Below are 25,992 nucleotides of genomic sequence, written 5' to 3' on the forward strand. Positions count from 1 at the left end.
CATGGAGACCACTTTGCCCTAATGGAGTTAATTCGAGAATTTAAAACCTCTGTCATTGTTTCCAACTTTTCTAACATGTGAGTCTATTTTGTGGGAGGTTGTTTTGGCAAAAACTGTAAAGTATGAACTGGTTTCTCTGATCCATATAGATGCATCAATAATATACACTTCTTTTTGTATTTTCGAGCAGTCCTAACAATGGAGGCATAATGGAGAAAGCAATGTTTAAAAAAAAAATCTAGCCATGAAATCTCTTGTTATTTCCCAAATTGCTTATATAAGTTAACACAAAACAAGATCCGTGAATGAGGCAGCTAGTGCATCTTTAAGATCTCTCCAATAGTTTGGGGAGCATTTTAATCTATCCTGGATGTGAAGGGGTATGAAAAATCTGTAATGATTTTCACATTAAAATTCTCCCCGTGTGAGAGGGATTGTCATATGGGCATTAGGAAAAAAAAAATTTCCAAGCTGCCTTTTATTATTTCTGTTTGAAGTTCTTGTAACCATTTGTTACAGATATAAAAGGTATTACCTTGTTGTGCTTCCCTTAATAAAGTATAGGTTTTGGAAATAAACCCCCTGGGCTACTGACCTTTTTATATTCTTAGAAAATAAAATTCCTCTGTTGCAGAGAGAGAACTGTGCAACCAAGCAGCTGCTTTTTGAATTGCTAACAATTGAGCTATGGAATAATAGAGAAGGGAAGAGTGAGTCTTGGTTCACTACTCCCTTTTTCAATTGTAGATTTTTGTATTTAACTCTGTGGCAGTGGCTATTAGAAAAGAATGGGCCACAAATGCTTGAGCAAGCAGATCAAAACTCTGATGAAGAATAAGAAGTTTTGAAATGTAAAAATAAGACATCATGATTAAAAAAATATAGAAATGGGTACCTCAGAATAGGCTCCTAAATTCATAGCTTGACTTTTTAAATTACTGACGACTTTTCATTTTACTAAACTTTACAGGGCCTCAGCAATTCTGAAAACGAGAGCATTCATTTAAGCTCCTATATTTAGGCCTAAAAGCCTATATTTAAGCATCCATGCTTGAAAATCTTGGCCAGAATCCCTCTTCATTCACTTTTGAGGAAAGCAATTTAGGAAAATAAATGTGGGCTCTTTACATATGGTTTACTTTGTCAGATAGTGTTCTGATCTCAAGATAAGTGGAAATAATTTAATATATGAAGATTTGCAGTTTTCTAAATAGAACGGTTAAAACCTTGAGTTTCCACTTGATGGGAAATACCCATATTTTGAAATGACATTCTTCCGCATTAAAACATTAGCGTGTCAGCATTTTCCATGTAGCAGAAACTGTGAAAAGTTGTAGTTTGTAAAAATTCAGAAGTTTAGAGTCTTTGAGGTAAACAAGATTAAGTGATTTCTGGACCTTGGGAGAAGTTCTCTGGTTGTTTCAATCCCTGCTTCTATAGTGAGGAATCTGGAAGACTTGAGGCTCAGAGTTCAAGGGCTGTCTGTTCTGAAACCTGGGACACTAGAAACCTTGACTTCCAAACATATGAATTCACAGGAATACCAGGAATTTTCCAAAACCTGTTGATTTTATAAGATAAGTTTGTCAAAATTGTCATATATTGACCTATATTATTCCATAGTTGCATATACTGTCACCATTTACACTATACTGTGCTTTCTAGCAGTACAAGATATAACCAGTCTCTACCATGTGTGGTTCTTTCAATTCCTTGACGTGCCCGGTGGAAAATGAGTTATATGGGATAACATATAAATTAAAAATAGACACAACACACAGCTGTGCTTTGAGTTGGTTAGAGAAGTTGAAGTCAAAGGAAGTCCACCTCATATTTGGAAAGAGAGAAGAGGAGGTTTGTGTTGGTCGTCACTTTCTCTGAGACTTGATTCCAGGTTCCCTTCAACCCAAGAAAGACGTCCTGCACTGAAGTCCTGAGGCTCAGGGAATCAGAAAGAACCTGCTGGGTCATCTCATTAACTCCCCTGCTATTGCAGGAAAACACAGCATTGAAATCCTTCTCATAACTTGATCTACCTTCACAACAGAAAGAAGTCAGTTTTTTCTTTAACCGAAGCATCATATTTTTCCAGTTTCATGCCATTTGACTTCCACTAGCAAACTTCAATGTCTTCAGCTGCTGATTAAACTTCTTCAAAGGCCATGTCACCCTTCCTTGTTACCCAAGCGAGGGACTCAAGCCTCCCTCTGGAAGGCTTGGGTATCTCCCCCTGCCTTTCCCAAACTTTTTAAACTGTAGCTGCTAAATGCCTGTGAAGGATAGCTCTCCACATGGCTATCCCTTAACTTATAATAGGAGGAACACAGTTTGATTTCAGTTTTATAAGCCTCGTATCCCAAAATGTCTCTGTCCTGGAAGAAGACCAGTCTGAAGAACGGAATAGCTTTCACTGACACCAAATGGTAAAGCAAAACATCTGAGTCTAATGAAATGTAGCTTTCAGTGGAATCCTTCACAATATCCTGATTGTCACCCCTAATTCTTACAGCCAGTGATTCAGTCATGTTGGCAAATAATGATGACATCCCTTTCTCATATCTTTGGAGAAAGATTTCTCATCCTACAAAAATCTCTTCTGTATTTTTTTCAATGGATGCTGGTTGATCTTTAAGCTTCTGGACTTGTTTCATAAACATGTTGAAGCAATCCGTATCTTTTAGGCTTTGCATATTGCAGACACCAGAAGAGGTAAAAGATGTCATCTGTGTGTATGCTAGTACTGTTACCATCAGAAGGTCTTCCACGTTTGAGTCTGTGCTCTGTTGGCTTCTAGCACCATGCTAAACCTCACTTTTCACATAACTAAAATCTCATCTGGAGTAAAATTTTCTGTGGCTGATGCACATTTAGTTGTAGATGTCAGCGGGTCACTATTCTGTTTTGGGGATATATTTTTGTAAGTGATAATCTTCTGCTTTGCCTCTGACACATACTTTCCTTCCAGCTGAATCTTTACCATGAGGCTAACAACTCGAAAGAGATTTCTGTGTAGGAGTACAACTACTCCTTTTTTCTTTTTCCCAGTAGGAGCTGAACTAAAGAAAATGTCACCCACTTGTTCCCATTTAAGTTTCATACACTCTGGGTCATTCAGATAAGTATAAACTGCTACTGAACATCTGAGTGTCTTTGTATCAGATTTTTTCTTTTCAACTAGTGTGGTTCATCTTCAAATATTTTATATCAATTCCATTTAACTAAATGGTGGTTTGAAAGAAGATGTAGCTTTCTTGTTTTTAACTGATTTTTGAGTCGTCTTATTCTACTTTGCAAAATATAGATCAATGACCCTGAAAAAAAGAAAAAGAATTACTAAAGAACACCAGCTGGGAAATAGTCCTGCTGGATACCAGACTCAGCCCCTGCTAAGCAGAGGGACCTGTGTGGAATGTGTGTGTTGACATTGAACACCTATTTGCCTTGAGATACTGCTTTGCCTGTACCCAAAGCCACTGGCGTTGTACTTTGTTTCTCTTGGCCTTTTCTCTGCTAATGAAATGTATTTCCTGATCACTGCTATTTCCCGATTTTTTCTTGGCAAGGTGCCCGGTTACTGCGGAATCTGCTTGAGCCAGGATGTCCTCTTCTCTCCTGCTGGGCTGGTGAAACAGATATAATTGCTGTGATCCCTTTAGCTTGGTAATGGGACGCTCAGCAGCTGGCAGCCTATGCCGTTCCCTCTCCCCTCTTCACTCCCAGGCAAGCTGGAGATCGAAAGACCTTTGTCTTTTGGGAAAGCATGTTGTGGCTTAGTGTTTTGGATATTGTAAAATGCAGATCAGCTGTGGGTTTATTCCACCATCATGATTATCTCATATATAAGGCTTCTAACCAGCCCTTTTCTGCTCTTCCTGTAAGCACGGAATTTGATCCACAGTGCCCTTGAAGCCAATACAACAGCTTCACTGACATCCCCGGGTTTTGGACTGGATCTTAGGTGCAGTTTTTCTAACACTGCAAAATCCAGCCATACATTGCTTCTCACAACAATCTCCTGTTTCTGCTGAGAGTGTGTTGTGATACTATGAACCATTACATGTATTTTTATGTTTTCTTGTGGACTTTGTTCAGTGAGAAGCAGTATTACTCATCAAAGTAAGAAGAGTAGCATTAAAGAGAAAGGCACATATTGTTCATTAATGTAGGAAAGGGAGAAAGAAATAACCTTCATCTTTTGGGTTAAGCCCAAAAGTCTAATGGAAGTACATTGGCCTGAACTAACATAGATTTCCTCACTTCTTGTTCACACAGCAGAATGTAGTAGCATCAGTCATCTTCCACTTTAACCAGCATCTAAAACTAAATGCTCCTCTTTCTAGATGAAAAATACCAGTTAACAAGTACGCTCATTTACCTTTATAAATTTCACAGAAATGGGACTCCACTATTCCACCCTAGGGATTTGTGCTGGTTTTGGCTGAGATAGAGTTAAATTTCTTCACAGTAGCTAGTATGGGGCTGTGTTTTGGATTTGTGCTGGAAACAGTGTTGATAACAGAGGGATGTTTTCGTTGCTGCTGAGCAGTGCTTACCCAGAGCCAAGGGCTTTTCTAGTTCTCAGCCCACCTCACCAGCCAGCAGGCTGGGGGGGCACAAGGAGTCGGGAGGGGACACAGCCGGGACAGCTGACCCCAACTGACCCAAGGGAGATTTGATGCCATATGACATCGTGCTCAGTATATAAAGCTGGGGGAAGAAGAAGGAAGGGGGGGATGTTTGGAGTGATGGTGTTTGTCTTCCCAAGTAATGGTTACGCGTGATGGAGCCCTGCTGTCCTGGAGATGGCTGAACACCTGCCTGCCCATGGAAGTGGTGAATGAATTCCTTGGTTTGCTTTGCTTGCATGTGCAGCTTTTGCTTTACCTATTAAACTGTCTTTATCTCAGTCCATGAGTTTTCTCACTTTTACCCTTCTGATACTCTTCCCCATCCCACTGTGAGGGAGGTGAATGAGCGGCTGTGTGGTGCTTGGTTGCTGGCTGGGGTTAAACCACAACAGGATCGAAGAAAAGTTGAGCCAATGCTAAAGTTTAAATGAACCATCTGTCTTCTTAGTGGCTTTTGCAAACTCTGTCCTTCTCTGCTGACAGGGAAAGTTCCTAAGCTAGGGATAATTATGGAAGACTACAAATCGCGACTAACTTCCACTAGCAGGTTTTCATGCTCCTGCCACAGAAGTTGAGTAAAGATCAGACTTTGTTGCTTACTGTCCCTCAAAGTGAGAAGCAAAGTTAAAAGAGTTAAATTTGTAATCTCCAAGTTCACATTACTATAGAAAAATGCATACACTTTGTCAAAACCTTGCCAGTTTTGTTGGTACTGGCTTCACTCATCTTGTTTTGAAGCTTTTCACTTAGCCCAAGTCCTGTAACTACAGAGATGAACCCAAATCTGGTGGTTTGAAGTAAAATATTTTCTTTCTTCCTGCATTTCTTCAACCCTCCTTCCCTCTTAGGAACAAGGTTGTGGGGAGATTGACAATCTCCATTCTATTCACTATGCCAGTAGCTAGAAGGCACTCACCTGAAACACCTAATTTTGGGTTCCCATAGGACAGCTGTTGATACCCCAAGTTTGCTTTGTAGAAAAGATGCGTGTAAACTCAATGGTCCTGGAATTTCACCTCATTCAAATGATTATTTTTTAACCTTCCCTTCACCCCTACCTCTCCTCAGACAACTGTTCTTGCCACAAAGATAAATTAGCAGGTTGACCTAGAAACTGAAAGCAATCGCTTTCACAGCTCAAGTCCCCAAAGGGGGATTAACTTGGCCTTCTTTTAAGGAGCCGGTAGAAGGGACCAGATCCTTGGCTGTTATAAATCATCATGTTCCACTGAAATCAAAGGAGCTGTATTTACTTACAACCACCCAGAAACTGATCCGGTATTTCTATTATTGTCATGTTTATTCAAATTGTGTCTCAACATTTTGGCCACAGAGCAGGACTCCACTGAACATGCTGTACACTTTACCTTGAGACCTTAGACAAAGATAAAGCTTTGTAAGGGAATTAGAAACCTTTGAACTAATGCATTTCTCTCCCTTCTCATATCAGGCGAAACCCACTCCACTTCCACCTCATCGCAGATGCAATTGCCAAACAGATCCTGGCAACTCTGTTCCAGACATGGATGGTCCCTGCTGTGCGCATAGACTTCTATGATGCAGATGAGCTCAAGGTAAAGAAAGACAAACGTTACTCATACACTTCTGGTTTCACGTCATCTCTTTTTTGTTCATCTCTCTGGATTGGTGCCTTGTGGGAGACCTGCTGGCTAAGATATTCTCCCTGGCTAAAACTAATTCTAACCCACATGATCGTAACGCCAGTAACACTTAACTAGAAGATACTAAATGGCTAAAATCAGTGCAGTTTCTCTGCTAATGGAGTATGTTGTTTAGCAGCTTAGAATTTTACCTGCTATCAAGAGGATTCTGGCTGCCTAGGTTGAATTGCATCTGATCACATTATGTTTTACTAAGGATACTTCTTTCTAGTAGCAGTGGTGGAATCTTAAGTATCTCGTTCAATAAGCCCAAGTCTGTTACTGGAAACACTCAACTTCCCTGCATGCCTTAAGCATGGGTGTGTAACACTGTAAGTACACACACTCCGACGAGGTATCAGTATTAGATCTTGAAATAGCTACCTTTTTTTATCTGGATGCCCTTTCAAAAGGAATGAATATGAAAAAAGGAGTGTTCCAAGGGGAAAAAAAAATCGCATACTCAAAGCATAAAGTAATTATCTTTTCATAGTTAGAAAGTTTAAATTAGATCAGGGAGGCACAGCATTGAGTTTGAGCTGCACGTTTTTTAGCTGTGGATTTAGAATGAAGCATTCAGATTTTAGCATTTGGAGCTGATGGCAATAATTTGTATGACTTATCAGACTGTTCTGAACAGCACCCTGAAACAAGTAAAAAACAAAATTTAGCAAATTGCTGTGATAATTAAGGGGTAAATTCAAAGCACACCATGTTGTAGAATCTTGAGTACAAAAAGTTGTAGAAAGAGATGGAAAAGGGAAAAAATGAACCTTGAGAAAAATATTTTTTCTAGCTGTTTTTATTGTTTTATTGGTCCATTTACATGAAGCCATAAGCTGATATTAACCTAATTAGCTAGAGATCTCCCTTCTGTTCTTTATCGCTTCATAGCAAGGAGGAGGTTTGTTGTAAATCTTGTACATGTCTATATTACATGTGCTTTTCTGCAAATTGTAGGGTTTTACAGTGCTTAATTAGCCTCTCAGCTGGGCAAGACAGACCTCTTAGTGTTTTCCTTCTGGTCATTTGGGTGTGATCCAATCTAGTTAAGTAAATAATAACCAAGAGAGCTTACTTCAGTGATCCCCAACTTGCTGATTTATAGGCCAAACAACGTGCAGATATGAGGCTACAGAGCAAAGCCTTGTTTTGTCCCTCCCTCCTCAGTCAGCTTTAACTTTTATATGGCTGGTGACCTAAAGCAACACTGGACTGTCTTGCATGTAACCCATAGGCTTTAGGTTGGGGACCACTTTCTTACTGGATGAAGGTATTGATACATAAATACATCTTTCCAGGTCTACCAGTCTTGCTCAGAGCTCATCGTACTGCGTGCCAAGCAATTTCCCTGATTTCAGTAGCCAAAAAACCCAGTATGACTGTCTTGCATGTAACCCATAGGCTTTAGGTTGGGGACCACTTTCTTACTGGATGAAGGTATTGATACATAAATACATCTTTCCAGGTCTACCAGTCTTGCTCAGAGCTCATCGTACTGCGTGCCAAGCAATTTCCCTGATTTCAGTAGCCAAAAAACCCAGTATATAGTACTCGGCATAGGTGAATGTGACAGACACTGCCAAAGGACAGCAAAGAGTTGTAAATATAAATGGAGTTTTAAAAAGCCAGGTATGATGCTGGCTCATATCCAGATCATTCTGCAAGTTTTAGCAAAGAAGACAGAGGAGCTGTTTACAGACAGCTGTAGGAGCTCATCTCATTTGTTTCCTACATAGCCTCTAGAGAGTATTTAATGATTGTTTTGGGTTCATGTACTTCACCTGTACTCTTGGGAGCTTTATTATGCTGTCCAGTGTTAGGAAAACATAGAGGTGATGCTGGAATGTTTACTAGAAAGTCTACTTTTATCCAAAGTGATCTATGAATCCAGTGTTACAGTACATACTATGTTTCAGTTTTAATGACCCTCCATAGTTCTTTTTTAAACCTGTAATCAATACCAATTGCTGACATTTAAAAGGGTTTAGACTGAACAATAGCTTGAGAATTTTATGCTTAGCTTTCATTCACCAATGCTTCATTGTTTTGGAACACATTTTAGCTGCTACAGAAAACATTTCATTTCAAGTTTGTTTTTTTCCCTTTGGATATGTATGAGCTTCCAGCCTCTTACTTCTAATGCAGCAGGAGCTGGCAAGTTGACTTAAGCCCTTAAGTCCTGGGAAAAGCCCTGCTTCTGCTCCTGTTCCTGCTCAAACAGTGGAAGGGAGCCCATAATGTTAGATCTTCCATAAATAGTATGGACGCTTTTTTGTTTTCAAGTAGCTATTTAGAATTCAGGCAACAGTTTCCACTAGAGTATTAATTTTTTAAAAGGCAGAATTTGGAGACTAAAATATTTGGCAATGTTTCTTAACATATCCTGCAGGTCTTAAAATACTTGCTGTTTAGTTTAGAGTTAGAGCAACCGATGTCCTGAAGGAAGGTGTAGAAAATAAGGCTCTGCAGTAGGTGGTGTTTTCTCTCAGGTTTTAGAGGAGAACTGTATGCTTCTTTGCGAGAAAGGGAAGACAAGGCACCACTGATTATCCCAGAATTTCTAGGGCCAGCAAACCAACATACCTACTTTGTCTGCTGCTGTGAATTAAGCGTGTCAGATGTTCCCTTTAAAATTTAGAGAAGACTTATTTTTCCTTTTGCAAGGTTGACACAGCTGTTCATGTTCATCCTGCACCGCAAAGAGCCCACACTCATTCTCTCCCTCCAGGCAGGTGCTGCCAAACTAACACCAGCCTGCTTGGAAGAGGGATGGAGCACAGGAAAGGATGGGCAGGGAGAGGTTTATCTTTGCTTGAGGCACATGATAGGGGATGGGGCAGAAGAGGAGGAGACTTGGCTGTGGAGCTGAGCCGAGATAACTGCTTTTCCAGTAGAAGGGTCAGACACAGTTGAGGTGGGAGCTTGCTGGATGTATTTCTTTTAAACAGCTAGTTTGATGATTTTAACAGCCAGTTCTACTAAGACACTTGTAACCTCCTCCAACATAACTTGGCCTGTCTCCTCATTGCCTTGCCAATAACCACAAGGGAGATCTGTGCTTAAAAGTTCTCCCTCAACTTAGAAGCTGTTCAGATTGTGAACTGTACTGCAAGTGCAACTCTCTCCCTTTAACTAAACTTGCTACATGCAGTTACTAATCAGCAATAAGCATCCTTGAAGTGTGGGCAGCTGATAATGGTGCCAGTAATTGACCTGTTACATAGCTGCAGGCTTCATTCTTGTTCTACTCGCTATGGCCCACACATAACTCTTCCAAATTTATGTGGTCACATATGGCTGTGCCTACAAACTGGAAAGTTACTTGCAATGTAGTTTCACTTTATATGATCACATTAGTCGCGTTATTCAGCTTCGGTCCTAATGCAGTAGATGTAGCTATTACAGCAATGCATCCCACAAAATAACTGGAAACTGAAAATTGCTTTCTTTGAACATTAAATAAAAGAAAAAAACATACCTGTGAAACATTGATCTAAAAGACCCATTATAGCTGTGGCTTGCAAATATCAGGCTGCAGGATATTGTGGTTTTTTCAGTTCAGTCTTACATGAAGAAACTCCAGAGCTAACTATTGAAGATGTGCAACACGAGCACTTAGCTTCTACACTTCATTATTCAACCTGGAATCTCATGTCGGTTCACTCACAAGGAAGTATAGGAATTAAACCCATTGTGATCTGCATTGGCCCAGAGCAGAAGGAGCAGCTGATAAAGCAGTACTGTATGTGTGATATGTGGAATACAGATGAGATGAGTTTGTTTTCCCAGCTGTTGCCTGACAGACTGCTGACAACATCAGGTGAACTGAGGGAAGCAGAAGGTAGAATGAGCAGTTGCCAGCTCTGCTGTGTGTAAATCTTGATGGCCCAGATAAATGTAGTCTCTTCACCACTGGTAACGCAGAAAAGCCATGTCCTTTAAATAGTTCAGCCCACAAACATGCTGCAATTGATCGGTGAACTTGAATGTAGGGATGATGAATACGTTTTTGCAGTAGCTGAGCATTTGACCTGAAAGTGAAATGTGAAAAGCTCTGTACTTTGCTGCATATATGGACAATATTCCAGCTTTTACTGTTCCCAGAAACAGTAGACCACAAATCTCACTACCAGCTCTGCCTTAGGTGATTTCATATCAGAAATGTTGATGTAGTTTGCACACTCAGTCAAAATCAGTGGTGTGATCCAGAGAGCAAAACTAAGCTGGGATAATGCGTGGCATAAGTATCACCTAACTTTAGGCATTTACTTAAGCATGAGATGAGTCACTCCTTAGCCACTTCCATCTGAACTGTGAAGGCAGTTCACTAGGTCAGACGTTGACATCATTTGGTCAGATAGATGGGCAAGGGCTATGAGATTTAAGCAGAAAAGTGAAGTTTAATTCTTTAATTATAGTTGGAGTATAGCTGGGTCTCAGGGCTGTGCCTGTGTGCACTCCCACTTAAGTTACTAATTCCCAAAGTGGTCCGGGAACTCCCAGGCTAGTCGTCTGCGTTGATGAGATAAAGGGCTGGTTTGAGACAGCAGACCAAGTTGAAACTAGGTGGCTGACTGATCTGCTGGCCATCTGCACAAGAGGTATTTGACAGATTGTTACAGGAGCTGTCCCAGTGGGAATTTCAGACAGTTTTTGAGATATCCCAGGCAGTCCCTGCTGTGCCTAGACGAATTTGTATACTTAAATGTGTTGATTAACATCCTGGGTGGAGAATCTGGTTGGCCCAGAGATTCCCAGACAGTTCCTGCTGCAAAGTTAATCAATCATACAAGGGTAAGACAATCAATAGAAACAGTTCCTACATGTGTAGAAATGATCATGTAGGACAGTCTTTTGTACATACTTAAGATAGTTAGGAAATGTTTTGTATGTAGGTTAAGGTAATCTATAGTGATGGATTATGCATGTCTTCCAGTGGTCATGTAGGACCAAAGGCCAGCTGGATTATAAAAATTGGACAGAACTGTGTTTCAGGGAGTCTCACCCAATCCAACTAAGATGCCCCTGCAAGGACCCTTACCATGGGGACTCCCTTCACCATCCAGACAGCAACCGAGTGTCCTGTTTGACAAATTGTATTGTCCATGCAAGTTACCCTAAGCCAATATCCCAATAATGTTAGCTCATTTAAAGTATGCTCTCTTTGTAAGTGTCTGTGCAACAAATGACACCAAAAGCAAATCAAATGCCATGAAATTTTTTGCTACCAATGGAAGCTTTTCCAATGAATGATAGCATTGGTCAGGCTGTATGTATCGTACATTGCCATATACCAATTTTGGAACCATGTTCAAACAAATACTTGCAACAGAACTGCAGATACCACCTGCTGAAGATGGGAGAGAGGGACCTGCTTGTCAATTGGGAAGATGAGAGATGATATTTGATGAACAGATTATTAGCCTAGTGTTAGTCACATCAAGTGCAGAGCCTAACAATGATAGCAGTGTTGATAAAGCCTTGAACAACAAAACTGGCCAGCGTTCTCAACATTCCATCTTCCTGGTCAAGCAGTTCCGCTGGATGTTGCAGAAGCAGCCATCCATAACAATTTATTTTCACAGGACTAGTGACTGGCTACTAACTATCATGGATTATAATGGTTAGACTACATTTGCATTGCACTGCATGCAGATTATATAATGTTCAAGGGCAGTGCATGATTATCTGTTTAGTTCACTGTATGCCTCAGAGGCAGACATGCAAAGTTATAATGCAGACGTACATTATTTTCCTTCCTTTTTTCCCACTTCATATGCAAGATCTAATTGCTATTAATGCAATACAGGATGTGAAACACAACATCTGTTTATGTTTACATTCATTTACGCAGTGTTAGATTTTCAATTAAAGTGTTTCTACAGCACTCTGGTTTTGGTCAAATACTGTCACATGTTATGGTGGGCTTGCAGTGCTCCTGCATTTCACCAGCCTTTTGTCTTTTTGTAAAATGGCCTACTGCACACCCGGGAAATAATAGGCAAAGACTGCTCTTTCTTCCTGCCCTTTCCCTTTCTCTTTTAAAGAATGATTTTTTTAAAAAGAAAAATGCAAATTTAAGAATTTGAAAACCAAAGTCTATAATCAAAACATTGTACAGATTTTCATAACTTGCAGAGCTTAGCATTTGACTTGAATTTCCACATTATAATTGAGATTTTGTATATTTGCTAATGAACATATCGAACACTAGAGATGTGAAGTCTCAGGTGATAAAATATGCTTGTGGTTGTGACACAATGCTACCATGCTAAGAACAGGGTCTTTTATCCATGGTTTTCAGTGCAGATGACTGGACATTAACAGACCAGGTTTTGTAAGCCAAGATATTTTCCTTCAGACTGCTTGGGAGGAAATGAGTATCCACCAAGAAACAGATAGCAATTCAAACTCCCCAGCACAGTGGAACCTTTGTGAAGTGGTCAGAATCTATCCGTGCAGCCTAAGTAGCCTAAGCAGTACTTCCTCTGCCCTCCCGGTCCCTCTTCTGCACAAAAAAAGCCGTGCAACATTACAAATTATTATTAGATGTGTTTTCCATTATTATTCAGGCCTAGAATATGAAAAAAGTAATTTTACGTAAAATCACACCGAGTCTTAAATTTCTGCCTATTCAAAACAGGCGGTGATGAAAGAAGTGCTGTGGAAGTTGGTGAGGCTGGTCAGAAATTGGTCATGAGAATGGGAGTCGTGGTGCCGTTGCTGATCTGCTTAGTGACATCTAGCTTTCATGAGCAGCCTCACCTCTGACATTGTCTGTGGAAGGAGGCAAGATACCGAAGGTGGACTAGCTTTTTGCAGATTTTTGTGTAATTTCTCCTTGGATTTACAAATGTTGTCAGTTAATTTAAGACTTGGAACTGTAAGAATTTGGTATACTGGGATGAAGCCCAGCGTGATGCAGGAAGGTACAGTATCTCCTAGGCATCTTTCAAGGGTCCCAGTCTGCCTACTGTGTTATATTGTGCAGTGCTTCTACTGCACAACTGGCTATTCCAAAGGAAAGCCTCATGCCTGGCTTTATAAACCCCTTACACTTTCCTACTGTTGCTGGTGTTTTGGAAACATTGGCGTTCTTTGTTAATTTTATAACTTATCTCTAACTGTTGTGGACTTCTCTGTAGCTCCACCTTTTTCTTGATTCTAAGGAAAAGCAGTACAGTCAGTATGTACTACCTCCAGTGAAAAGCCAGGGTAGTTGCTCTTTGTAACATATGCAAAGTGAGGAATAAGGAGCCAACTCTCCTCTGACATCACCCACATTTTTATCATAGGAGCTGACTGTGACATTTCAATAGCAAGGATTCCTGTTTGGCATTCAACTTCTTCAACGTCACACTTATTGCAGCAACATGTGCTGCACCTCCAGGGAAGGCTTTTTTAGCAGAGAATGAGAAAAAGATGAATAAAAGATTTTCCAAAAATTATTCAGTTTGACAAAAATTATCCAGTGTGCCCTGGAAAAAAAGAAGTTAAAAACACGTAGTACCTTGAACTGACTGCTGCAACTATTGTTTGTGCTATGTATCCCCATTACAGCAACTACTTTCTCAGAACTTCTATCATCCATCCATGAGAAATGAAAGCATTTTGCTGTCCTAACCTTGGACATACGGAAATTATTTAACACTTTGATCTGCATAAGGGGTGTAGGTTGTATATCCCCTGTACTTGCTGGGGAGAGTTAATGGTCATCCTGTGCTTCAGCACAATTTCTTTTCTTGGCAGTAACAGATAAAAAGCTGGGAAGACACATAATGACTCTGGTCTTACATCTTAATGGCTTTTCACTTGCTCACAAGGACACCTCCCTGGCATAGGGCATTTGATTACTGATAGAAGAACAGCAGTGACCTGTTCAAGACATTCCTATTCAGGATTGGTATTGATGTGGGCATCCTATAAAAATGTTTAGTGATCCTCGCATTTAGATTTGCAAAGAACTGAAGTATATATATTTCCATGTCTGATTGATAAGCTGAAAAAAGATAGCAGGCTGGAAGGACTCCAAGAATATCCTTGCTCACCACCAGGGAGCTGGAATTGTTAGAATTCATCATTTGTAAAGTACTTGGCATTAGCTTGTTTCTGAGAAGCAACTGGAATTCAGGGAAGTGTTGCATGATAGCTCAGATATGAGCTCCTTCCCACCAAGTGGTCCAGCAGGCAGTGTAGGCAGAAAGTATTCTGAAGGGCTTGGGCTGAAATGGTCATTCTTGTGGTAAAAAATGATGTTCATCTTAGCTGGGCACACCTCTTTGTATGACACTTTTTCACAGCAGTGGAAATTACAAGCCATGCTGTGCATCTGACATAGCATGAGCAGACAGTGAAGCGAAGTCACTCTTCTCATAGGTCTTCTCAAACCATCTCATAGGTCTTCTCAAACCATCGCAGCCTGGGTAAGGGCATTCAGGCTGATTGGGAGTTTGAGCACCTGCTTTTTTATCTGATGGTCCTTGGGGTGAAACTACAAGATTACATGGAATTAGGGTGACACCGGTAGCCTTAGCCCTCACACCAAAAGTTTCAAGTCTTAAGAGATACATGCCTGCTACACAGACACTTCCTTTAAACACCACTCATGCAAATTCACTCTTATCTGAAGTATTTGACCAATATTTAACCAGACCCTAGGCAAGAAGCTACACTGGTGTGATGAACATCAAGTTCAATATTTCTTGCTTTGGAGGAGCCCAGCTTTTCCAATAATGTCTTTATTTTCTTCAGATTGTTTCTCTATTTAGTGCTGCATTGTTTGAGAGACATCTCTTTCTAGTAACAAAGAAAAATAATACTTTTTTCCCCCTTTTGCATTCAGTGCTTCTTATACTAGGTTATTGTTAGTATTGCTTGTTCATAATTATAATGCACTTTATCCTTTATTATCCGTTTTATTCCAGATGTGTTCCTGGAGCTTTTTAGTCCCCAGGAGTTTTGATCTAGTATAATACTTACCATTGGAGAAAAGAATGCTACTTCATCTAATTTTTGTTCTCTTGAAGCAATAATTGGGATACAAGAAGTTCCCACTCACCTGGCCTCCAACCCTGCAGGATGGAGGATGATTTGTTTTCCTGCAAATTCTTCACTTTTGCTGAAAATAAGAGAACTAATAATTCTTTATGGGGTATGGCATTTATTCCACCAGCTGGATGTGTGTTCTACCCACTAATGGCCTCTTTCTTGCTGCAGCATTTTCAGCTGTTGAAGTTTCACCACTCTTGCTCTGAAGGTAGAAACAGTAAAAGTTTGGGTCTGGAGAGAGGAGGTTTTACTGGTGAGATGCCGGATAGTAGCTAGTGATTTTGCCCTGAATATAAGAATGAATCCTTCTTTCTTGTTTGTAGTTGCTGTGTTTTGACTTCATACTAGGATGTTAGAGGTCTGGTGGAAGCTGCGTTCCCACATCCTTTCCACAAATCATCATCTTCTGCAACTCTGGCTGTTGCATTGAAGTACATTCTGGTTTGTATTGGATACAAACAGGATGAGATCTTTCAGTCTTAAAAGAGTGAGAAGTCGTTCCCTCACCTTTTTTTGGGTTTTGGTTGGGGATTTTTTTGCACATGATAACTAAAGTTTTAGACTGCAGTAACCTGCCAGGCATCACTTGGTTAGTAATAGTCATTGTAACTGTTCTGCTACCTTCTTTCATCATCCTTAAAAAAAGGACTCTTGCACAAAAGGGAAAAAAATCCCACTTCAGGTACACTTTTGTCACTGAGCTGAGGCTATTGTCTATCCAACATAACATATGTTTATGCAGGAGATGGTGTTGCTTTTCATTCTGGACAGTGCGTCTTGATGACACCTGTTTAATATCCTGACATCGTGCAAAATACAGATTGGATGCCTCTGGACTTTGACCCTAAGAGCTGCATGGAAATTTGCCAGAACATATAATGGCTGCAGCTAATGTGCATGTATTTGCATAGTTACTAAAATTAAAAAGCTGGCAATGATAATATTTTCATGGATTTGTATCTTCCCTGATGGATTAGTATAAAGAGCTTGTTGATTGAGTTCAGTAGCAATTAAACCGTGCAATTGATCTTTCTTATCTTTCCATACAGGTGAAGTGAGAAGGGCAGCCATGAGTTGCTTTTGACCACTGGCCAAATTCTAGGCAGATCTACCTGTCAGTCAGCTTTTAGCAGAAAGCTCTGGCTTCCTGCCATTTTATCTAGTCCAGCTTGTGTGTCTCTCTTCACTCATTCACTGACAGGAAGGTAAAAAAAAAAAAAAAAAGCTTATCTTCTAGGGAAGACTTGCACTTTTGCCTCTGCTGGAGAGGTAGGACTGGGAGGCTGGTGTTTGGTTTGTTCTCACGGAGCTCTCCCAGGATGCTCTGACTCTTGTAGGTCCTCCACCCTTGACTGCCGCACTGAAAACAGCTGGAGTTGACGCCGAAGGCCCCAAAGGAACAAGAAACAGCACTAAATGAAACTGCACAGACTTTTCTATTCTGCAGTCTCATCTTGCACAAGTGAACAGAGAAAAACAAAAGAGGGCATTCAGCATTTTAGAGATAGCCAGAAACAGTGGAGGAAATTAAGAATGTCTCAAATGGGAGTAAAGAAAAGGACTCAGAGCCAAATGGAAACTGGCCGTTTGAGTTTGGTGGGGCTAAGCAAGGAGGGAGGAATGGAAACCTTGTGGAGGAAACCCAGCCAAAGACCTAAGGGGAGGGAGATAATCCTCAAAGATCCCGGGAGGTGAATTACTTTTTGACCATTTCTTTTCTGAAGAAGCTGTATGGCTGAATGTCTTGTTACCTAAATGGTAGAGACAAAAAAATATCCATTTTACTTTATATAACAGTCTGCAGTTTCATCCGTATAAAGCATGTTGGTTCCAAACACGGAGCATGGCTTAACTCTTGGCACCCTCAATTAATTTTGTTATTAAGGAAGCTGTTTTGAAGAAGCATTCTTAAATGAGGTTTTTCCCACTTGTCTGCCCTTTGTGTATACGTGTGTATTGGTGAAAGATTCGGAAAGAAAGAAAAAAAAAAAAAAGAAAAACAAGCATCAGCATCAGTCAGACTGTGTTACAGACTTTGCTACAGAGATGAGAATTAATTTGCAGTTATTCTCCTTTGCTGTATGCTGATTTGGGAGGTTTTGTTTGTTCTGCCTTTTTAATACCTAATCTTCCTTTCCAGTTGTGGCTTGCTCCATGGTTTCTGCATTTGCTCTACATTATCCAGGACCCAGAGGTTCAGATAATCATCCATTTCTGTCTCAACCTTTTTGCTCACCGCTATTTGTATCCAGACTTGTTGCATGTATGTGTGGAAGATATCATCTGTTCATAAAGCGAGAGATGAGGCAGAATTCTATTAAAGTCACCAGTGCTTCTGTGATGAGTAAGAACAACAGCAGCAAAGGCCAGCAGAAATAGAAAAATAATTTTAGCAAAAATATATAAATTCCCATCTCCTTACAGTTGTTTCTCAGTGTGAATTATTATTATTTCTTTAAATACTCAGGCACCAGAATCTAGAAAAGTTACCCAGCTTTGCTGGATTCCTGGTTTCCTTGACAACCATTCATATAAATAGTAAGGACCTGTTATGGTGGGGGGGCATATCAGTATAATCGAAACCTGTGAATCACCTAGGAAAAAATTAAATTCAAGGTTGAAGTTACAAGTTATCCAGCAAACATTAACAGAAGAGTCTGTTTTCGTTTAAATAAGGCTCTTCTGTTAATGTTTGCTGGATACCTGACAAGGATGGAGCAAAGGCAGTGATTTTCTGAAAGTGAGATGCAAGAAGGTTCCTTTTGACATTCCTCCTGAGGAAGCTATTACAGGTGACAGTCACCTTCTTCCTCCCAGGCTCTTTGGTCACTTGAAATTGGTCTCTCTCTCTCACTTTTGATTCTTTTTTTTATTATTATCCGTAAAAAAGAAATACAGTGTGCTAAAGATGGGCATGAATGTTAGCCATATTTAAAAGCTAACTTGCTATTCCCCTCCTTTCTCAATGATTCAGTTAAGCCAGTCTCAACAACAAGATATTGATACTGCTTTCCTGGAAGCAAGAGAGTGAGAAAGGGGTCAGCCAGATGTCCCTGCAAAGAGTTTAGATGTTGTGAGGCATGGTCAATGTGAAATGGGAAAAATTATCCTGAAACTAACCCTGATGTGTGCTAGTGCTGCTAGAATTGTGACTCAATTGTCATGAACGTGGGAAGAGGCGTGACAAAAATTCACAGTAGGATGAAGTTCTCCATGTGTGAAATTAAAAAACAGTGATGAGAAAAACTGTGCATCAAGGAAAGTTCCTGTCCTGTGCCAGCAATACGACATTGTTTGTTTTCCCCCTCTTTTTATGCTTTGTGTTGCAAAAAAACTTAGTAATATGATCATCATTAAAATGGTGACAGTATTTTCCTCTGGTTTAGAAATGACATGAAAGCCAGCAGTTCTATTAGCTTTGTCTTAAATAAAGGTCACATGATTTAAAAAAAATAAACTATCTTGCTACTTCTAGTGTTCACAGAAGCAGCAAAGCACTAAAAAAGTAATGAAAAAGCTGTGAAAACAAGTTATCAACTGTGTCTAGGAAGTTATTTATCTAATCTGAGGAAATAACAATTTTTATTGTTATCTGATTCACACATCAGAATTTCCAGGGCTGTTTCCCATGCCTGGGCCATTTGTAAGGGCTGCCTGAAGCCAGCAGCTACCAAAGAATTTGGCTGGTCTTCATTCACAGAGATCCCTCCAGCTGTAAATTCTTATACCATGTAGATTGCACTGCTTTTCAGATCAGTGTCAGATACAATTCAGAACAATTCAGCTACAATTTGTGCAGATCTACAACACTCTTTATGATTGTGCTGTGGCATGGTAGTTTTGTTTTATTTTACTTTGCTTGCTTTTTTTTTTAAGATCCTGAAGTTAGTTTATCACCCGACTGATACAATCTTCAGGAAGATAGTGCCTATATTGAAGTTGGTGAGAGCAAGTAGATGCCGAATACTTTTGGAAATCCATCAAGTCATTCATTACAAAGCCTAATTCACATTTCTTTTTATTTCAATCAGTATATTCTAGATGCCAGATATTTTTTATAGTAAAACCTGGCATGAAAGCTTTAGGGAGGCAGAATTACCTACAGACTGCCTTTTCAACTTCCCCCAGCCTTTTCTTTTTTCTGACTCCTTCTGTGTGCTGCTGGCTGTTTCCCCACCACAGTGAATCCTCAGCCGTGAAGTCCGGGTGGTGGTGGGATTTGGTTCTATTTGATCCCATTGATCAGCCCAGCTCTGAGATGGGTGCGTGCAAGTGGCACATTCTGCCTCCAGGCTCGCTGTTACTCAGCCTGGTGCATCAACCCACCAGTCTGACCTTCGGGCTCTTGTGAGATACTGGCCTTAGTGGTGCTTTTGTGAAGTCAGCTGAGTAGAAAGGGTGTCTTTTATTTGGAGTGGGGATGGGGATATTATGTCATAGCTGAAGATTATTTTGATTGATTTTTTTCCAGGCATATCTAGGAAGATGCAGTGAATGTAGTGAGAAAATCAATACAGTATTGAAGGTTGCATTTTTCCAGTGTAAAGTGTTTAAGGACATGCTGCCAGGGAAAACACTTCATCAGCCAGACTTCCCTCATCTTACCACACTGAACAGGAAGCACTTTTTGTAGCTCAGGGGGTGCTACGGTGCTATATGTTCTGTGGGACAGTGAGGAATTATTTTAAGAAAATGGAAAAAAATGTTATTTAACAGACAAGAGGGTCTGACAGGAACCTCATGAAGTTCAACAAGGAGAAGTGCAAAGTCTCGCACCTGGGAACTACCCCATGCAGCAGTACATGCTGAGGGCCATCCAGCTGCAAAGCAGCGTGGCACAAAAGGAACTGGGGGTACTGGTGGACACCAGGTTGAACACGAGCCAGCAATGTGCCCTCGTGACAAAGAAGGCTAATGGTACCCTGGGCTGTATTAGGAGGAATGTCGCCAGCAGGTCAAGGGAGGTGATCCTTCCCCTCTGCTCAGCACTCGTGAGGCCACAGCTGGAGTGCTGGGTCCAGTTCTGGGCTCCTCAGTGCAAGAGGGACATGGACACACTGGAGGGAGTCCAGCCAAGGGCCACAAAAACAATGAAGGGACTGGAGGGAAATGGGTTTGCTGTTCTGGTAGCTCTGTGAAAACAAATGTGACCCAAATTAAGTTGGTAGATAGCTGGGTCTGAACAAGCAGGAGTTGTAAATATGCTGTGGCACTCTTCGCTGCAGGATGTTGTGGTTGCTAAAAATGTACAGGATTTCAAAATCCAGCCAAATTGACAGGTGAAAAATCCATCAAAAGCTGTTAACGAAAAAAATAACACCTCTAGTTCCAAAATTTGGTGCAAATTGCCAGAGGATCGGAGTGTCTATGGGGGCAGTATCGCTGTAGAATTTCCCTGGGTTTGTGTTCTTCAGTAGGCACCTGCCACCATCCACTGTCAGATGCTGGCTACTGAGCCCAGTGGACTTTTGACCGCACATGGTACAGGCACCCATAAAGCTGTTTGTCCTTTCCTGTTGGTCACTGTTCCCGCTGTCATTCTGTTCATGTTGGGAGTGTTTTCCAAATTTGCTCTCTGCTAAGTCTACATGACCAAGTCTCTAGCCCTTTCGAAGAGGCTCAAGATACCTGCCCATGTGCAGATTTCCCTTGCAGCTACAGAGCAATCGGTATTCACCCGGGAAGCCTGGGCAAATTTCCCCGACACCTCTTTGTGGGGGAAAAAATAGCATACTTAGGGGGAAAAAAAATCACTGTAATGAACATTTATACAGCGGTAGCAACTGTGAGAAGGCTAAGTTAGGCTGTGTACAGCCACTGTGGTTTAGCCAGCTTTTCCCAGAGATAGTCAGAGCATAGTTGGGGAAGACAAGGTGCTGGCAAAGTATCGTTGGACGTGGAAACTGTTGCTCCTGCTTCTCTGGCATTTACCGGAGTGATCAGCTGTGTAGAGCGTGCATACTCATGGGCATGTAATTTCTATATTCATAGCCAGAAACATGGAATAATTTAGATAATTCAGTCTATTTTCAGTCTTCAATTATGGAAAGAATAAAGGTGGTTCTGATGGAAGATCTTTAGTGAGAAGATAATATTTCACTTAGCTTACTTAAAAGAGTCACTGTCAGCACCAGCTAAATGTCTTTCTTTACTCTCTTCTCATGAGCAAAAATCCATATCTTGAGAGCTAGAGATCCAAGGTGTGCTATTTCTGCTGAACTGAGAATTATAGAAATGGCAAAGTATGTCACACTATTTTGTTTCACTTTCCTCTTTTATTAACTCTATTTTTTTCTGTTCCTGCTGTGTCTTCTGGGAATATTTGTTCTCTGAAGACAACTCTGATCTAGCTTGTAAAGCGCATGATTCACAAACATTCCATATTTAGACTATATTTAGATAAATGAAATGGCTAAATGTTACCAGTTATATCAAAGTGGACAGCTTGGAGGTTGCAGAATTTTGCAAGAGTTTGTGCTTAGGCCACTTTAATTATCTCAAACTGGCACTTCTTAACTACTAAGGACCTATTCAACCATAGTGTTCTTGTATTTCTTTTAGTAAGACTACATGTAATACCCAGAGAGAGTGAGCCTTCACAGTGCTGTTGTGTAGCGTAAGGAGTTTTCCTTGGCATGAATTTGGAACAGTTACATTATTAATGTATAGCAGAGCTGTGAAGAAATTATGCTGGGGACTAATTAGGACCCCTGTTTATGTCTTAGTCAGCTCTGCATCAGAGGAGAGAAAACTTTAGATACACTGAACCGATTGACAGTTCAAGCTTCAACGTATGCTCAAATCAAACACGTACTAGCCAGCTGTGATGGACCATTTGGAATAAGGACTGCTCCTTTCATGTTTAAAAGCAATCCTTTCAGACATCAGGCTTCAGGATGGCAGGCTTTTGGCTTCTGTGTGCCAGATCGGAAGGAACTACCAGGCAAGGATCTTCTCTCTGCAGTGATACGTGGCAGTGCTGTTAGATATTGGGAATCCTGAGAGCAAAGAAAGTAATGGCTCCTTGAAAGTGACTTAATTTTCCAGCCAACTTTTACCTTCCCTGCTTGTCTCAGGCTATTCGTGCAACATCTGAATCCCTGCCTTATTAGGCTTATTTGCATAAGCATATTAGGAGTTATTCTGAAGCGATATTGCATTTGGACTAATAAAATGAAGGACATGCCATCCAAAATTAATAACATAGGGATGGGTAATAATAAAAGTAAGCTCAAGTCTGTAAAATTACTTTAATTCTTTTACCATGTCAGTATGACTAGAGAGCTGGTCTCCATGGCTGGTCTAGCACAAGGATGTCAAGTGGCAGATTCAGAATGATATGCAGAGTTTGGGAAAGCAGGGTAAATACTGCTTTGCTGATACCTTGATGTGATGGTCCATTCCTAGGGCCATCATGTGGGAGAGCTAGGACCACAAATAACTAGAGTTTTGAGGGTATGGGTTTGAAATTATCTGTTACACACATAGAAGACATTTCTGGGGAGCATTGAGGTTCTTTTTTATATAAGTAGAGACTTATTATTATTGGCAAGTATCTGGGAGACAGAAACTAGATTTGTCTTCTAAGCACCATACAAATTACAGAGAGAGCAAGCAAGAAAGAATGAAATAAGAATTATGGCTCTTTAGACTCATAAATTAAACCAGGCTGTGTGTTACGTCCCATCTGTAATTTCATTGATAGTGTTTTATACGAGGGTCCTAGCAATCCTTGCTTGTGTTACTTCTGGCATTCTACAGTGCAAATACTATAGAGAGCACAAGTAAATAATACACAGACATGTGTGGGAGATAATGCCAGCCAAATTCTATATGCAAGCGATTACATATGAATTATATGCACAGAGAACGGAACACACAAATGGATTGCCAGGATGAGGTAGCTTTCAAAAAAAACAAACAAAACTTCACACTTCAGTTTGCACTTTCTGTTCTGGGGTTGTTTTAAGATAAACTGCTTTTCCTCCCTTTCCCCTTAAAATTTTGCCTTTCTCCTTAAAGGTTTGCTCCACTACCCTCAGTGTTTTTAATGAACTTTGCAGTGGGGTAAAGTTCTGCCCTGGTACAGGAACCCTGAGAATACAGAAGAAAGTTGTGTGCCATTTTAAAGGGAAAAGAGCAGGTCAGCTTACATCAGCAGAGGCCTTGTTACTTTATATTCAAAAAGAAATGCGCTCTAAGCAGCTATTATTAGCGTTTCTTCGACCACTCTTCCAACTTCCAAATAATGTTTAGGAACCCATTCTTTTCTGGGAAGGTTTTCTTGAAGGATGGAGGAAATGAGCTCTTCTGTGCAAAAGCTGTTTCACATAATAAACTTTACAATGCTAGTGAATAGATATGAGACAGTTAAACAACAGAATAAATCTTCTCAGCTTTATGAATGCACTTCGTTTCTGCCTACTTTCTCCAAAGTATAACATGCCAGGGCAAATCCTGAAATCTGTCTCATTCAGGTCCCCTATAGACAGAATACTAATTGAAGTTAATGGGAGCATGACTCAGGGGAAAGCTTAAAATCCGGGAATTGTAGTGCATGCCCTTTAGAACATTAAACAAGAGGAGTTTCAGACAGGGCAATAGGAACTTTTCAAAAACTTCTATATCCAACTTTCAGCAGTGACTTTTGATATTTGAGAACTCAAGTCTCTCAGAAAGAAAATGAAACATAGCTCATGGAACATCCTAGGCCAGTAGCACAATGAAATATTGGGTTTAGTCTCCCAGTTTATTTTAGAAGCTGTAGAAATGTTTTGTGTAGCCCTTACTGAAGAAATGTAAACGTTGGGGTTTGCCTCTTCTATATATAACAAACAAAATTGTGGCTAAAAATGTTCTGCCACTTTCTCCACTTTTGAGCATGCCTGTGTGATGTCAGTAGTTATAAGTTAAAGATGTAAGTTTTAAGGAAAATTTGAGTTTGTAAGAAACAATTTTTCTGAAATTTTCTGGCCCATTATTCCAAATGACTGGCCTTTTGAAATTCTGACCTCCAAATCTGTAAGAAATAAAAGGAACAAAATTATGTTTGTTACTTTTACTTCAGAGTCAGAAAATTCTGGAAATGGCAAACACAAAAGGTTTTTTTTTTTTCATTTGAAAATGAAAGCAAGGTACAATACACCTGAAGTTTTGGATTAAAAATTATCCTGGTTTCAGCTGGGATAGAATTAATTTTCTTCTTAGTAGCTGGTACAGTGTGTTTTGGATTTAGTGTGAGAATAATGTTGATAACACACAGATGTTCTAGTTGTTGCTAAGGAGTGCTTATCCTAGGTTAAGAATTTTTCAGTTCCCCGTGCTGTGCCCGCAAGCAGGTGTACGAGAAGCTGGGAGGGAGCATGGCCAGGCCAGCTGACCCGAACTAGCCAAAGGGATATTCCATACCATAGAAAGTCATGCTCAGTATATAAACTGGGGGAGCTGGCTGGGAGGGGCGGATCGCTGCTCAGGCATTGTTCATTGAGGGGTGAGCATTTGGATTGTGCATCACTTCTCTTTGGGTTTATTTCTTTCCTTTTTTTAAATTATATTCCTTTTCATTACAATTATTAATATATTTTATTATTGTTATTATTATAATTGATTTTATTTTCATTATTAAAATGTTCATCTCTCAACCCATGAGTTTTACTTCTCTTTTCGATTCTCCTCCCTATCCCACTGGAGTGGGGAGAAGTGAGTGAGCAGCTGCACGGTGCTTAGTTGCTGGCTGGGGTTAAACCACGACAAAAATATATTTCAATTTTATCAGGATACATGGATGTCTCAGAATGGATTGTACCAGATTGGAAAGGCTCAACTAATTTTAATTATATCGTGTAAAGCAGTTGCCTCAAAGAATTTTTTTTTTCAAGCTTTCAGAAACTTGAGCATATTTCAGAGCTTCTGAAGTTAATTTAAAAGCAGGATTTTAGATTACTGTTTCCACCTCAGAGATCTTCCACTATTACAAGAAACTAGTGTCAGGAAGAGTTTCTCTCTCTAATGAAGATTATTTTTTCTTCCTCTTTCCCACTTCCCATTTCCTGTCAGTCGGAAGTGTCTTGGATCCCCAACAAACACTACTCTGGGATTTACGGGCTGATGAAGTTGGTTCTGACTAAGACTCTACCTTCCAATCTTGAGCGAGTCATTGTCCTCGACACAGACATAACATTTGCCACTGACATTGCTGAGCTATGGGCCGTCTTTCACAAGTTCAAAGGTATTCTAATGATTTTTTTTTACTGTCTTTATTTGAGGGGGAGGGAGAATGGTAAAGCAAACAGTACAGCGGGGGTAAAAGGGCTATCTGAGATTTGATAAATGTTTTCACTCTTTTGATTTTTGGTGTTTGAATATAATTCTTTTGTTTGTGAGGTCTTTCCTCAACAATGCTCCATATGGAATAATTGACAACACTGATTATTTATGTAGTTTGTTTTATTGGTCTAATTATTTGCCATAGGTGAGGGCTTGACAATACAGTAGATGATAAAGAATTATGAGGATGCTGTAGTGATGTACCCTTCCAGTACCTGTTGGTATTCAATACCTGGAAGAACTTGTTTTATATTACTTTTTATTAATAAAACCTGATTATTACTTTCAGTGTAACTTGTCCATGTTACCACTGAAAATGAATGAAG

The 25,992-nt window shown here is 40.2% G+C and overlaps 1 protein-coding gene across 4 annotated transcripts in view; it reads left to right on the top strand.

Annotated features, from left to right (window-relative positions):
* LARGE1 (LARGE xylosyl- and glucuronyltransferase 1) overlaps positions 1–25,992 on the top strand; it is a 300,218-nt gene that overhangs the window by 152,070 nt on the left and 122,156 nt on the right. For all 4 annotated transcript variants that reach the window (XR_003927115.1, XR_003927116.1, XM_030040447.2 and 1 more), the window contains 2 exons: positions 6,079–6,202; positions 25,397–25,568. Coding sequence is in view for 2 of the 4 variants with exons in the window: in XM_030040447.2 (XP_029896307.1) it covers positions 6,079–6,202; positions 25,397–25,568 (296 nt within the window). In the remaining 2 variants the exon portion in view is untranslated. The remainder of the gene's footprint in view (positions 1–6,078; positions 6,203–25,396; positions 25,569–25,992) is intronic.

The sequence above is a fragment of the Aquila chrysaetos genome, chromosome 17, assembly GCF_900496995.4.
Source record: "Aquila chrysaetos chrysaetos chromosome 17, bAquChr1.4, whole genome shotgun sequence".
NCBI lineage: Eukaryota > Metazoa > Chordata > Aves > Accipitriformes > Accipitridae > Aquila > Aquila chrysaetos.